This window comes from Symphalangus syndactylus, chromosome 21 (assembly GCF_028878055.3).
Source record: "Symphalangus syndactylus isolate Jambi chromosome 21, NHGRI_mSymSyn1-v2.1_pri, whole genome shotgun sequence".
In the NCBI taxonomy this organism is placed as follows: domain Eukaryota; kingdom Metazoa; phylum Chordata; class Mammalia; order Primates; family Hylobatidae; genus Symphalangus; species Symphalangus syndactylus.
In genome coordinates, this window is record NC_072443.2 from 14,845,820 (window position 1) to 14,862,437 (window position 16,618).

General features: G+C 35.4%; 1 protein-coding gene across 7 annotated transcripts in view; it reads left to right on the plus strand.

Annotated features, from left to right (window-relative positions):
- Positions 1-16,618, plus strand: part of ROBO1 (roundabout guidance receptor 1) — a 1,209,916-nt gene that overhangs the window by 1,098,196 nt on the left and 95,102 nt on the right. For 3 of the 7 annotated variants that reach the window (XM_055259183.2, XM_055259187.2, XM_055259188.2), the window contains one exon: positions 12,624-12,632. The exons of the other annotated variants lie outside the window; for them this stretch is intronic. In XM_055259183.2, the coding sequence (XP_055115158.2) occupies positions 12,624-12,632 (9 nt within the window). The remainder of the gene's footprint in view (positions 1-12,623; positions 12,633-16,618) is intronic. 7 annotated transcript variants of the gene reach the window in all.

A 16,618-nucleotide genomic window follows, 5' to 3' on the forward strand; every position in this document is an offset into this window, starting at 1 on the left:
GTGTAATTCAGTCTAAGAGCAAAATTCTGACATTGGGGGAGCAGGAAAAGATGTGTGTCCCAGCTCCAGAAGAGATAGCACATTTGCCTGTTTTCTACCTGGACCCTCAACGGATTGGATGATGCCAGCCCACGTTGGTGAAGGCATGACCTCTTTACTCAGGTAACAGTGTCAAACGCTAATCTCGTCCAGAAACACCGTCACAGACACTCCCAGAAATAACATGTTGCCCATTGTCTGTGTATCCCCTAACCTACTCAAATGGACACATAAAATTAACCAACACAGAAACCTTGATGTTCTTGGAACATTTTCTGTGTGAGTGAATAAAGTGCTCATCCTGATACACACCAGTTGTTGAATCCTAGACAAATCGCCTAACTTCTCTGAGATTCAGAGTTCTCATCTGTTGAAAAATGAGTGTACATGTAATATAAATATCCATCGGCTAATAGGAAAATAAACTAATGAATAAAATAGTTGAATTCCCAAGGAAATGGGTTGTGGATTACGGGGTGCTTATGCAAATACAATTGTTGTTACTGTTTCTATGATTGTTTTTCTCAGCTTCCTCCAAAACAAAATTAAAAATTCATCAGATTCCTGTTAATTGTTATTTTGTCCATAGAGATTTGACATTTTTTATAGCTGATTTATGTGAAGTCTGGTTATTATTGTACTTTAACATAATTATTATCCCTCCCTGCTATATTCAATGCTGCTAAATTTCCTGATAGAATGAATAACACTGAATCCCATCACTGCCTGTTGCAGGTAGTCCATATAGTGGAACAATTGAATTAACTGAATATAAACAAATTTAGATACACTGTACTCAGAAATAACTTCAATATAATTTAATCTGGAAAACAATGGATCAGAAGGCGCAATCCACAAAAAGAAATGTGCATTTGATCATTTTTTTTTTTTTTTTTTTTTTGAGACGGAGTCTTGCTCTGTCACCCAGGCTGGAGTGCAGTGTCGCGATCTCGGCTCACTGCAAGCTCCGCCTCCCGGGTTCACACCATTCTCCTGCCTCAGCCTCTCCGAGTAGCTGGGACTACAGGCGCCCGCCACCATGCCCGGCTAATTTTTTGTATTTTTTTTAGTAGGGACGGGGTTTCACCGTGTTAGCCAGGATGGTCTCGATCTCCTGACCTCGTGATCCGCCCGCCTCGGCCTCCCAAAGTGCTGGGATTACAAGCGTGAGCCACTGGGCCCGGCCACATTTGATCATTTTCTAACGTGAATTAGCAACTTTGACAATAATCAAGATACATGCCAATCTTAATGTAACATACTATGTGAATGTGTGACTGTTTTTTCGAGACAGAGTCTCATTATGTCACCCAGGTTAGAGTGCAGTGGCACAATCATGGCTCACTGCCCCGTTGACCTCCTGGGCTGAAGCAATCCTCTCCCTTCAGCCTCCCAAGTAGCTGGGACTACAGAAGCATGCCACCATGCCCGCCTAATTTCTTTTCTTTCCTTTTTTTTTTTTCTTTTTTTTTGGAGAGATGAGGTCTCACTATGTTGTCCAGACTCGTAGGTGTGTGTGTGTGTGTGTTTAATGAACCATTAGATAATTATTTTAGATTGTAAAATTAAAATTTAGGTAAAAGTGAAACAATATAGCTTACTGTAGACTTTATTGCCAGTAGGGGATAAACTTTTAAAAACTTGCATTCACAAACACCTCTGGAAGAAAGAAGGCCTGCTTTGTAAATCTGTGGTTTCCATAAATAGAGTTCACTATGTTTAACTTTCTGTCAGCCTATGAGATCTTTGTGTAAGATTCACAGGACTTTTTGGAGCTCGTATGATAGCTAGGCATAAAATAAGTAATGAGAGAAAAAACGGGGTCCTTCAGTTCTGCATTTCCTTTCTTCGATGTAGACTTCATTTAAATCATTTGTTGGAACAGCTTCCTTAAGTTGCTGATTTGGGAAAATCTGGCAGTATAATAGTGTATTGTTTCTGACCATTAACGTTGTTGAGTCAAAGCCAAAACGAATAGTGTCAAGGGACCTTTTTGCAGAGTCAACTTAGGTTTAGTATAATCCAAGATCTTGGTTGAGAACTGTGAGTTCATCAACATTTTGATGAAACACGTATTATGAGACCCCCCCCCCAAAGCTTTATTTGACAATTTTAAGAACCTTGATACGTGTGTGCTGCTTTTGCCAGACTCTAGCAAGACATAGCAGACTGGTTCTTTAGGGAATGATCCTTAATGACATATGGCAGTAATCCACAGATGCCTACTAAAGTCACTAGTGCTACAGTAAGAAGTGCTTCAGGGGTTGGAGGATTATATATATATATATATATATATGTAAAATGCTGGTAAATATTTATATATATTGGGTAGGTATATGTATATACACACATATTCAATGTAATATATATTTACCACTGCTTGTATGTATGGATACTCTTAATCCTAATCTCAAGAGTCGTATTCAAAATGCTACCCTTAAGGGATTTGTTGTGGAGGTTTGTGTGTGTTTCTTCTCCTTCTCCTCCTCATCCTCCTCCTCCTCATCCTCCTCCTCCTCCTCTTCTTGTTTATTTTGTAGTTAAAATAAGGATTAAAAAATTTTCAACTGAAGACGAGGGGGGCTGATGGGGAAAGAGATTTCTTATGGTAAAAAGAAAATCGAAAAAGACAAGATGTGATGGAAACTTTTGAAGAATCAGTATTGCCAGTTGAGCCCTTTGTGAGCAGGCTGCAAGTAAAATGCCATCAACCAAGAGATTTAATGAAGTCTCACTACAGATTTAACAACAGAGTGATTTGTGAGAATAAATCCCTCTCCTAACTGTTCTGATCCAGTGGCGTAAATAGGATGCTGAGCATCACTCCTGCTGGGTTTTTTATGGTGTTTCATTTGATTGAGACCCAGTAGTGTTTTGGCCTATGATTCTTGGCTGTTTTGTTTTGTTTTGTTTTTCCCTAGAGGAATAAAGTAAAGAACTTCTTGTGTACTTATAGCTTAAAGAAACAGCCACTGTAACCCTAATGATTGATGAATGTGTGGGATTCTCTTAGATTTCTTTCATCCACGAAAAAAGATTTTGGGTTGCTTTCAGTTATTTCAAAAGAAACAGATATAAATCATAAAAATTAATCAAAAGAAAGGCGTTCACTTCATGGCCTTCCTACAGAGAATTTGAAATGCTCTCTTAATTGTGTGCACCAGGCAAATATTTGAAGAAATAAGTCGAGCAGTCAGGTACAAGAAATAATTGATACATAAGATGATTCAGTGACAAATAATGACACGACACCACACTAGTAAATAGCACATCATAGGCCTTCCATGATGGTCGTCGAGTTTTACTGTGATTTATTCATCTACATAACAGTGGGTAAGGTTTTCTCACTGCCCAGTTATCTAGATGTATAACTGAGCAACTGTCTTTAGGAACCAAACCAACATTCCGAAATAATGGCATCAATGTGGAAAAATGTAATTGAGTTGTATGGATATATCAAATCTCAACTGCTCAGCCTGAGAATGAAATTTGGAGAAATAAATTACTTTTTTGCTCTTATCATTGAGAGATAGCACGTTTTAAAATGTTCATTTTAACAGCCTTACATAATTTTAAGACTTGGAATTATTTTGTCAGAGTTAGTATCATTCAATGTGAAAAAGTTAATTCTAAGTTGATTCACACAGTATTTTGTATTTTATCCAGAATTGTTTGCACATAAACTGATCAAGATATTTTATTATTTAAAGGAGAATAATTGCAGACTGTTGACATGAAGAACACCTTTACCTTATGATGAATCTTCAGTAAACTAAATACACAAGATAACTAAAACTGTGACTGTTTATGCATCCATATGTATGGATATTTTTTATTATTTGCTTGCTATGGTTTTAAATATTTTGATAGATGTACACAGCATGAATCATTAGGCTGAATAGAATTCTTGTTTTTAGACTGGCGAATCATTTTAGCAAATACCAAACATCAGGGTCATCATTAGAGTAGTTACACTTGACCATTACATAGCACCTGGTGTCCCTTGAGCCTTATCTTAGTAATTTAAAAATACAAAGCAATTCTTTTTATGTTAGTTTTTAAAAATATTTTGTATAAATTAGAAGTTCACACTGTAGTATACCTAAAGTTTGCAAAACTGATTAAAATACCATGAGCACTTTAATTTGCTTTTAAACTGTTTCTCTCATGACTTGATAAATAATGTGCCAGTATAAACACACCTGCAGAAAATACTAAAATAAGTATAAGACAAAATATAGCTGAGTAATTGCTTTATAACAGATTTATGAGGGTAGGAAAATCCATAAATGGTTGTTAAAGTTAGCTTTAGGACGTTTATTTTGTGTGGTCGATGTTATTAGGGGAGGATTTAGAGCATTGCACAATTCAACCTGATAGATAGGCCATTTTACAAAGGCGCTTTTAAAAAGTTATTTTGTGGATGGTGAAATAGTCATTTCACACAGTGCCTTTTAGGTCATTAGTGAAGAGATGAGAAGTGCTTTTGTGGTTTTCCTTAGGCTTTTAACTCCCCTGGAACGTACTTAATCACTAAATATAATTGATAATAAATAATTTTGACCTGATTTAGGTTTCTTGAGAATAAACATTAAATCATATAACTCTGTGCTAGATTGTTGAAACTTTCAACTTTAGACATGGATAGGGGCTTATAAAGCATTTATTTTCACACTGCCTTTGATATTTACAGTGAGTGTTCTAAAATGTTGCATCACATCACTTTTCAGACATGGAATTGGCTGCTTTATCATTGTTTCTATAAGAAAATAAAATACAGAACAAGTTATTTTCCCCAAAACCTTTTTATTAAGTATGGAACTGCTCCTATACGAGCAATTATGTATCTATGTTCATCTAATATATCAATACATATATTGTACATTTAAATCATTTCTTGTTAAAAGTCATTTTGTTTAGGTCATGGAGACAAAACATTTCAGAACCAAAATTACATTAGAGTAAGGTTTAACTCTTTTTAAAATTACAAACCAGTCATCCAATGTAGTAAACAGTTTCTATTTTTACATTTTAAGAGCTAGAGAGGCCAGGTGCGTTGGCTCACACCTGTAATCCCAGCGCTTTGGGAGGCCGAGGTGGGCGGATCACCTGAAGTTACGAGTTCGAGACAAGCCTGGCCAACATGGCAAAACCCCGTCTCTACTAAAAGTACAAAAATTAGTCAGGTGTGGTGGCGGGCACCTGTAATCCCAGCAACTCAGGAGGCTGAGGCAGGAGAATCACTTGAACCCAGGAGGCGGAGGTTGTAGTGAGCCAAGATAGCAACACTGCACTCCAGCCTGGGAGACAAGAGCTAAACTCCATTTCAAAAAAAAAAAAAAAAAAAAAAAGATCTGGAGATACCAGCAGAATTCCGATACTCCCTGTCTTACTTGATAGGTGACCTTATGAAATTTACTTAATCTTCATTTTCTTTCTTTTGCAAAATCAAGATATTGAATAATTCCTTACAGAGCTGCTGAAGGGGTTCCTAATATATGACCTGACACACAGCTAAGACTGATGCCTTCTTACTATTAAACTGAGATGGAGAATGTTTATGTAATTTATGCAGGATCACAGGCCTGATTCCTTTTGGAGAGGATCTTGATCCAAAGTTGTTTAACTACCAATTGAGTAATGTTATCATTCTGTCATCAGGTACCTTAACTCTGGACCCTCCATGAAATATGCCATTTAAAGATAGACATTCCAATTTTTCAGATAAACCAATACTTGAGCACTTTCTATGTACAAAACAGTACGCTGGGTACTATGAAGGATGTACAGATGAATAAGACATGGATCCCATCTTCACAGAGCTTATTATAGCCTAGCGAAGAAGAGAGAGACACACAAATGTCTATAGTATCAGCAGAATATGAAAAATGGACTCTTAAAAATAGGACTAAGTGCTTTCAACTGGGCTATTGGAACGTTACTGTCATGTTTTCCACCTTTCAACCGATATTTAAAATGTGAGTAACAGCCTCACCTTGAGAAGTTCTAGATAAATAATGGCAAACAAAGTGAGTAAATACTTGCTCACGTGGAGCACACAGGCTAATTTTGGAGAGACATAAAACACACGAATGTATAATTTTAACTATAATATGTGCTCTGAGAGGAGAGTTAAGGTTGCTATGAAAATAGGTAGCATTCTGATAGGATTTAGTTTACTTTAGAGATAATTTGTTGAAAAAATATGTTTTTAACTGAGCTTTAAGGACTGAATAGTAATTATATGGGTGAAAAAGGGGAAGATCCCAGGGTACAGTATAAACAGAACTAGAGGCCACAGGGTGTGTGGTGTACTCGAGGACTGAAAGAAAGCCAGTAGGGCTAGGTCAAGGAGAGGGAGAAGAGGTGATATGAGAAGACAGAATTGTTACACAGCAAGGCCATGTTAAGAATTTAGTTTTCTATTTTAAAAGCAATGGGTCCATGTTGAAGGATTTTAAGCAAAAAACAAAACACAAAAACAAAGTGTAATTGTGTTATCATTATTATTATTACTTTGAGACAGTCTTGCTCTGTCACCCAGGCTGGAGCACAGTGGCGTGATCTCGATTCACTGCAACCTCCGCCTCCCAGGTTCAAGCAATTCTCCTACCTCAGCCTCCCAAGTAGCTGGGATTACAGGCACCCACCACCATGACTGGCTAATTTTTTTTTTTTTTTTTTGTATTTTTAGTAGAGACGGGGTTTCCCCATGTTGGCCAGGCTGGTTTTGAACTCCTGACCTCAAAGTGATCCACCTGCCTCAGCCTCCCAAAGTGTTAGGATCACAGTGTTAAGCACATGAGCCACTGGGCCTAACCTTTTATTTTGTTTTAATCACTCTGACTACATTATAAGATTGTGACTGGACAAGACCAAAATAGTAGGTGAGGGCTATTGGATAGCTTGGGCCAGAATGGTGGCAATAAAGAGAGAAGGAGGTAGATGGAATGGATAAATGTGTACAGTATAAACACTATGGAATTTGCTGGTTGATTGTGTATTTCCAGGTGGAAAGACAGGAAAGATGTAGGTTTCTGGCTAAGCGGACCTAGGGAATATTACCATCAAAATTATAGTCCTAAGATATGTGTTGGGTGACATGCACATTGTCGTAGATTGCCGGGTAGTTGCATTTGAATTGTGGATTCCTTAGTAGACAAGTAACTACCAACGTTTGTTAACTGCTTTTTTGGGGAAGTGACAATATTTTTAGAAAGGAAGAATAAGAGCAAGAGTACTAACCTTTTCTGAGTACCTGTGATATGTCACGCATTGTGCGAGGTACTTTGTATATACGAGGTGAAATAAATGTATGTTAGTATTCTGATAAGCTTCAAGTTGAATAGCTCATCTACAGCTGGACTTCTGAATCCTGGCACTGTGGACATTTTGTGCTACATCATTCTTTGTTTTGGGAGGTTGTCTTGGGCTTTGTAGGATGTTTATCAGTATCATTGGCCTCTGTCCACTAAATGCTAGTAGCTCTCTGCCTTCCCCTTCTTCCCCACATCAGTTGTGACAGCAAAAATTGTCTCCAGAACCATTGTTCTACAGAATAATGTGAGATATTTAAGAGGAGGTGAAAAGTTCATAGTATTTTATGTATCCATTAAATATATTCTAAAAATGGCCTCCTTTATCTCTTTATTTTTATGTCTTAAAAGTTGAAAGACATAATGACAGGCTTTTAAGTTAAACTCAATCTTTTCCCCCAAAAGAAATCATACCTAGTATTAAAATATCCTGAGAGTTTTTAATTGTTAGAGATATTGTCATTCATGAGTTTCTATGTATATGATTTTTCCAACATACCAGTGACTGGATTTTGTCAGTTCAAATATAGATAGCTTTACTCCTTGAGAATTTGGGCTCTTGTATTTGAATAAAAATGTGTTTCTTCCAAAAGTTTTTGTTTAACTCACTACCTTACTCCATTCGTATTCTCTGGAATGTGGTATTTACAATTCTAGTGTATCGGATGTGTTAACTGAGCTCTGCGTTCAAAAGTACTGTAGATGAGAATGGGGAAAAAATCGCCTCAATTTAAGGATTCATTAGAATTTAGCTACTAGCCGTGAAAACTTATATCTATGAATTAGCAGAAGAATTCCGTAGTCGAGATGATTTCATATTTAGCCCGTTAAAAAAAGCAGCTGTTCTCTGATATTTACTAATAGGATGGGTCCTATTGTAGATCCATTCGCTTTACAGTAACATTCTATAGAGTCAGTCTAGGAGTTTGTAATACTTAAAGTTATTTTAGACCCAAATACTGTAGCAATCTTCTGTCGTATTTTTTAAAAATTAAATGCTTCTGAATGTCCATACAATTAAAATCATAGCACTGAAAGCACTTGAAGATTCAATTTCTCTGTCCCTGCCAGACACGGTTCTATCTAAACTGTTGTGGCCTAATGGAAGTAAATCCTATTTTAAAAGACCTCTAGAGACATCATAGTTGGCAACCAATTCACGGTTCAGTGACCTTTTCTGTTAACTGCTTCTTTTCTAGGCTTTCTGTAAGTTGTTCGCGCTGGTATTCAGGCCGATTATCATCTTCTCTTCTGGCCTTGGTAGTCATAAAAATTGGCTGGTCCCGGTACTTATTCGACCTAATCTGAAGACTTCTTAAGTATCTGTTCAACTAACTTATTTTCTTTAGATGAAAAACGTCTTTTCCTCCAACCTCTGTCTAATGTTTTTCCAAACATTTATCATCTTTCTGACTCATACACATGTCTCCTGAATGTGACAAGCAGATAGAATATAAAAGAGGAATCTTCTTCCTCCTTCCCTCCCTCCCTCCCTCTTTCCTTCCTTCCTTCCTTTCTTTTACTTCCTCTCTCTCTTCTTGTCTTATTTATACCTAAAGATTACTGTCTGAGCAATGTATATTCTTAGTATACAAAAGATTTCAAAACAAATAAATAATTTTGAACACTATGATACCACATTCAAAAAGGAAGAAAATCTTTTATTCTAAATGGTAGTGGCTGTGTGTGTGTGTGTGTGTGTGTGTGTGTGTGTGTGTGTGACAGAGAGAGACAGGGGGGTTCTTGTCAAAATATACTGTTCTGATGTTTCAAAAAAGATGGATATTTTGTTCAACATATAAAGATTTCAAGTGATGAAATAATTAAAATTGTTTTACCCTTAAAAATGATTGCAGTACTTTTTAATTGCAAAAATAAATGTTTCAAGCAGCATTAAGTCCGTGTTATCACCTGTTAGTTTCCAGGTCTTTTTTAAACATAACTAAATATTCTTAAAATATTTTTAACATCATGAATTCTTTAAAACCAGTTTATATATATATGCATGTAGTAATGATTTTGGTAGTAATGATTTTAGGTTAAACAACTATTTGTGGCAGTTTAAATGTAAAATCAAATGTATTTTGTATCCTATTGAATATTCTTCACCACTAACTGATTAACCAGCAGGAAAATTTGTACAGAGAGTTGGATATTGTCAGGAGGCCTAGAAGCCAGTCTATGGTGAACCGCCTGTGACCTTGAGAAAGTTCTTTAACAATTTAGGTTTTCTGTTTTCTTACGCAAAAGAAGTTTAGACTGATAAGTTCTAAGGTCGCGTCCAGTGCCAACATTTTAGAGTTTTATTAGAGACAGAAACAGACAGGCTTTTCCCCTCTCTTAGCAGGAAAAGGGACTTGGGATACAGGTGCTTCCAACCTTAAAAGCAGAAAGGAATGAAGTTGAGAAGGGCTGTGAGAAGCGTAGGAGTGCAGCCTCCCATAAATGTCGAACGTTAGAAGATAATGAATGAACAGGTTCCAAGTTACTCTGCTTTTTTTCCTGATTCTTTCTGCCATGCCCAACAGGACAATAATTAAAATCTGCCTGTTTCATAGAAAGGACCATATTCTCTGTATGGAAAGGAAATCCTTTTACCTGACCTTTGGAGAAATGTAGAGAAAGGAGAAATATGAGGAAAACTTAAATAAATTCCTATAATTTATTCTTTAGCAGAGAAAGTTAGGGATGGTAATTTTTTTCAAGTGAGTGAAAGGATTTTATATAGTCCATATTAATGACTTCTATTTGTTTACTGAAAGTAGAACAAATGAAAGGGGGGTGAAATTCTGAACAGACAGGCTTTCCTTTAGATAAGAGGATTCATTTCTTGATAATCAGAGTTGTTAAAAGCTTAAATGACCATTCAAGATAGACTCCTCTCCAAAACCTCTGATGTTTTAGAAGCTTCTATGTTAGATGATGTTCTTAGATAACTTTTAAGATCCTTAATAGGCTATAAAATATTTTTCTTTTTTCTTTTCTTTTTTTTTTTTTTGAGACAGAGTCTTGCTCTGTTGCCCAGGCTGGACTGCAGTGGTGCAATTTTGGCTCACTGCAACCTCTGCCTCCCGGGTTCAAACAATTCCCCTGCCTCAGCCTCCCAAGTAGCTGGGACTACAGGTGCATGCCACCACACCTGGGTAACTTTGGTAATTTTAGTAGAGACAGGGTTTCACTGTGTTAGCCAGGATGGTCTCGATCTCCTGACTTCATGATCCGCCTGCCTCGGCCTCCCAAAGTGCTGGGATTACAGGCGTGAGCCACCTCACCCAGCCTAAAATATTTTTCAATTATCATCTGTCACTGATGTGATATGCAAATGCATTAGCCTAAAGTTCTTTTTCTTTATTATTATACTTTAAGTTCTAGGGTACTTGTGCACAACATGCAGGTTTGTTACATATGTATACATGTGCCATGATGGTGTGCTACACCCATTAACTCGTCATTTACATTAGGTATATCTCCTAATGCTAGTCCTCCCCCCTCCCCCCACCCCAGCCGAAAGTTCTTAAACCCACTGGATTTTAATTAATAAAAGGATTCTACTCCTATGGGTTGATGGCTAGTAAAAACTATAAGCAAGAAAAAGGTGCTTTAAAATGTTTAAATTAGGTGCTTTCCAATTTTTTTTTGTTTTTAGGATATATTTTTGAAATGTTTTAGGAATTTTAAATTACTGAAAATATGTGAAAATATTTAGGAATCATTTCTCTACTTTTCTGACTTTAAATAAGGGTTTATTTTAACTGCTTCAGTCTAATGGGATCAAATTTATTTTCACAGATTAATCCAAACGATAATCCTATAACTTTTTGTTATCTCAAAGCAAAATTCTGTTGTTACAGCTTGTCATGTCCTCTCTTTGGTAGTGCCTAAATACTTCCTACTGTCATTTAAAAGGCATCATCTGTAAGGTGTCAAGAAATGTAACCACGTTCTATCCATTCGGTGTTTTTGAGTCTGGGTAGCATAACTGGTGATGCTATAATAAACATACAGCCTGTGTAAATGAGAAAGTTTCTTTTTAACTTTTCTAACTTGAGTGAGTGAAAAACTATGCTTAGTTTTGTTTTCTCTGTAATGAAAAATAAAGACATTATTTCACTCCTGTTGAAGGGAATGTGTGAATTAAAAACGTTTCTAAATTGCCTTTGAATTTTGCATGTGGGACAAAAGTATGCAAGAGAAATTTTTTCTTTGCTTTATAACTCTACCACTTAACAACAACATTCTTTAGCATTTATTTAAACTATAGGAATGTGTATCAGGTCTAATTAATTTTGATTTGCTGAAAGCTATGGAAGTTATTTATTTGAGTAAAATATATTGTAGGTTTCTACTGGGGCTATTATTAAAAAGTTCTGCATTTGACGGTAATTGTATTTGCTTATAAAATAGAGAGAAACAAAATAACCATTTCCAGTATTTTAAATATATATTATTTGAGCTTTCTCTATTAAGATGCCTAATGTTTCAACATTGAAAACAGAAAATGTAATTTTGATTTATATAGATAAGATTATAAAGTTTTCTTAGTTCTCTGATTTATTCACTTTTTTCTATGCAGCATCTCAATTAAAAATATGCAAGAATTTAAATGCAACACCTTTTTATAGGCTTTCTATTCAATTTATGGTCATGGGCCAGTAAAACTTGGATGCTTTTTAGAAATGCAAAATCTCCGGTCACACCGCTAACCTGTAGAATCATAATCTGTATTTTAACCAGCTCCCAGGGTGACTCATGCCTATTTGCGTATGAGAAGCATGGATTTCAGTTTCATAGAATATTATTGGCAGTATACACCTTTTAAAAATTGAACTGATGATGGAGTTGTGGGATTTAATGTTCTTTTTTCTAAAATACTCGATTTTTGATTTCTGTGTAGTTTTAGCAGCTAATATTTATAATGTTTTTAAACCCATTACATATTAGTTCTCTAACCTGTCATCTGGAGCAAAATGTAAAGTTATTTTAAAATGTTTTATAATTTTATAGCTCTCATTCATTGTAGCTCTGCCATTTTTAATCATAGTAGAGAAGTTAAGCTTCATTTCTATTTTTCTTAAATTAATCGTGATTATAGCTAAAATGCTAACAAATATTCATCCATGGACAGTGTGAGCCATATATTCAAATATTAACATGTTCTTTATCTTAAAAGAAGAATCGTTGTTAAGTCAAATCTTATTACTTTTCTGTTTCATTTTATGTTTCCTTATTTTTATTTATTCCATGTTTTCTTTTTTTGTTTTGTTTTAGTTGGGTCTGGTAAGTTGACATTTTATTGGCCATCTTCTCATCACCGTGTCACTGTGACTGGAACTTCTCTTCCCCTTTCCATCCATACCCTTCCATGTCCTTCAACCAATCAGCCTTCATGTTTCACTTGTCATTGGCCACAAAGACAGACTGCACAGAATAAAGTCTGCAGGAAGTATGGGTAACTGTGAAAAGAGTAAAGGTAACGGGGTTGCTAACTTTATATCTTATGAAATTAAATGATGTGTGATCTGCATCCTTTTGTTCCTTCTCTCCTGAAATAAGTGATAGGATTGTATCTTGGTTAAGTACTGTTCCAATATATATATATATCGTAAGATTAAACAAAAATACATGCAGAGAATGATTTTGGTTCTTTTGGTTCAAAATATATTTGTGAATTCATGTATGCCTCTCTGAGTTTTTATAACTATTGTACTATAACAGTCATTAAAAGTCCTGTTGGTGAATAATAGCCTTGCCCTTAGGACTGTGTGCACTCATTTTCATTTCTGTGTGTCAGATTCATTTTATTTTGTGTAGGAAATAATCCCAGGATGTGTCCAAAGTTTATCAAAGTGTACTTTGATAAACATTTGTCCCCACACAAATAAATGAGCCATCGAGTTTCTAAGTGCTTACCTTGGAGGAAGGTCCAATCATCTCATAAGGTCACTAGAAAGCAATTTTTAGATAATTTTACATGAATATGCAAAAGGGTATGCCAGAGAATAACTTTGACCCTAAAAGAATCTCTCTCACTATTTTTAAGTTAAAAAGTTACAATAGGTCTGGCATGGTGGCTCACACCTATAATCCCAGCACTTTGGGAGGCCAAGGTGGGTGAATCATTTGAGGCCAAGAGCAGCCTGGGCAACATGGCAAAACCCCATCTCTACCAAAAAATACAAAAATTAGCCAGGTGTGGTGGTGCATGCCTGTAATCCCAGCTACTCGGGAGGCTGAGGCAGGAGAATCGCTTGAACCTGGGAGGCAGAGGTTGCAGTGAGCCATGATTGTGCCACTGCACTCCAGCCTGGGCGACAGAGTGAGACCAGACCCTGCCTCAGAAAAAGAAAAAAACAAAAAGTTACAATAATATTATAAAAGCGACTTTTCATATTAATACTGACAGGATGGATTGTTCAATAATAATGTAATATCTGGCTATTTGAAAAAATAGGTTTCTATAGGATACCTTACAAAAATACATGTAGAGAATGAAATATAAATGTAACATAATGAAGATATAAAAGCACAGGATGATAACTGAGTTGAATACTTATATAATTTATTATGTATTATATAATCCGTATTATATAATTTTATTGATACAACAACAAAAATGCCTAGACTAGAAAGACTATTAATGAAGTGGAAAAATATATTTGCAACATATAGGAGAAAGGGCTAAAACTGTAGCCTATCAACAGTTCTTAGAAGTCAGAAAGTCTGAGTTCATGTGCACAATATCCACAACAAATTAGATTTCAACGACGAGATAGTGTGAAGAAAAATGTTTCACGTTTGGAATTGAAAATTGTTAATTAAGAGGAGAACCCGTTGTTAGTTTGGCAAAGATGTTAATTTTCAATGTTTGTGAGGTTTGGGAGCAAAAGCTATTTGTATGCTGTTAATGAAAGTATCAGTTGATCGAAAGCATTCCTGAGCATGGTTTAGCTATACTTATTAATACACTCTGGATCTTTGCAGATTTTCAGACCCTGTAACTCTACAGCTAGCAAATAATTTTGATTATACTTGTCAGGTGGATGTTAACATTACCATTATTTTTAACAGTGAAAATTAGAAATAGTCTAAATTTAAAACAATTGAGATTGGTTCAGTAATTAAAGGTAATTTGCTTATTGTTTATTAAACAGTCCTTAAAATGATTTTTTTATAGTATGACCCAATTTCTATGGCAGAATTATGAGTAGCTTGTCTTTTCTTCCCTTTTGTCTAATCTTCCAAATTTTCACCCCTGAACATAAATGATCTTGGTAACATGATCACGTATTTTTGATTACAGCAAGTTTAAATTAAAAATTGTAGCTTTCAAAAAACATTCCAAAATTTCATCGTAAACATCAAGTGGACACATTTAATGAATGGCCTTCTCAATCTAAATTGATAGATAACAATGACAGATTGGTAGATAGAAGCATATTTAGGCCATTAAATTTTTTTTCTTAGAGATATGTCTACTGCAACTGATATTTAACACACATATAGAAGAGGGTTTTTAAAAGTTATGTTTCTAAGACATGTCTTGTGGCTGATGTCACTGTTGATGTTGGCTTCAGAATATGCCTACAAAATACAGTAAATTTGTTTCCAGGCAAATATCCTGTGTGGAAGGATTGCTTCAGGATGAATGTACTTAGCATAAGGGTTTGTATTCCTTGTTCTCAAATAAGTCTTTGAGGTTTGAGGAGAACTGGCATTTTATAAAAGAAACGTAGATTCTGGCACACATTCTTAAACATGCTTCTGAGATTTAGGAAAGAGACCACCCGAAGTTTTTTACTTAACTAAGTGGTTTGAACATTTATATTTTCCTACTCAAATTCCCTGCATTTTGGAAAGTCATATTCTCCCACTCATCTTATTAATCACTTGGATTTCTTTCACTGAAGCAAACCAAACCCCAGTCTGAATTTAGTTTATTATCCAGTCAATTCTTTCAATTTCTTGGTCTGATTTTGATATCAATTATTCCAGCCCTTAATTAAGGAATAGAATGCTCCTGTATGGATTTGTACTGGAGGAAAATCCCCAAGCAATGATGCACTTGCCTATTATTATACCTGGGTAATGATAGTGTTTGCTAAATTCATGAGTAAGCCATTCAATTACAATCACAGTTTTAAAAAAATTATAAGCTAGAACTTCAGTGTTAACCAAATTGAACTTAAACTATATTTCCTAATTTTGTATTTTCTTCCCTAGAAGTTAGAGGACATTTGAAAGCCTTCGACCTGATTTTTCGAGTCTCCTATAATTTTCTAGTCAAATGTTATAATTTCTACTAAACCTCAATTTTAAAAAAAAAGAGTATAGAAAAAGGAACACTAATTTAGAAGCTAGGAGTTCTAATTACTTTCTTCAATTTTGCCACCATGCAATCATCAAGTCGTTTTACATGTACTTGTGTTTTTTAAAGGGGCTTTATATTTGAAATATATACATGTTTTTAATATGCATATTAAGTAGCTTTTAATATTTCTTTATGACCTATAAATTCAAATACCCAGATTTAGGGACATTTCAGCTATTTTATTAACATTTATAAATTTATAAAATCTATAACTTTATGTATTTTATATATATTAAAATATATTTTACATATATATGTATATCAGATGCAACAGACCAAGAAATATTAAGTCAAAGAAAAGTATCTTTTCAAATACTGACCTTCATTAACAAAGAAATTATACTCTTGTGAGCAGACTGATGACATTTGTGAACATAATCTGAATATAATTTGATTCATCTTCACATTAAGGAGTTTCCCTAAGTGATTGATTTAAGTAACTCAACATACTTTTAAAGAGAAGGTTAGAAATATAAAGACACATGCACACATATGTTTATAGTGGCACTATTCGCAATAGCAAAAACTTGGAACCAACCCAAATGTCCAACAGCGATAGACTGGATTAAGAAAATGTGGCACATACACACCATGGAATACTATGCAGCCATAAAAAGTGATGAGTTCACGTCCTTTGTAGGGACATGGATGAAACTGGAAACCATCATTCTCAGCAAACTATCGCAAGGACAAAAAACCAAACACCGCATGTTCTCACTCATAGGTGGGAATTGAACAATGAGAACTCATGGACCCAGGAAGGGGAACATCACACACCGGGGCCTGTTGTGGGGTGGGGGAGGGAGAGCATTAGGAGATATACCTAATGCTAAATGACGAGTTAATGGGTGCAGCACACCAACATGGCACATGTATACATATGTAACAAACCTGC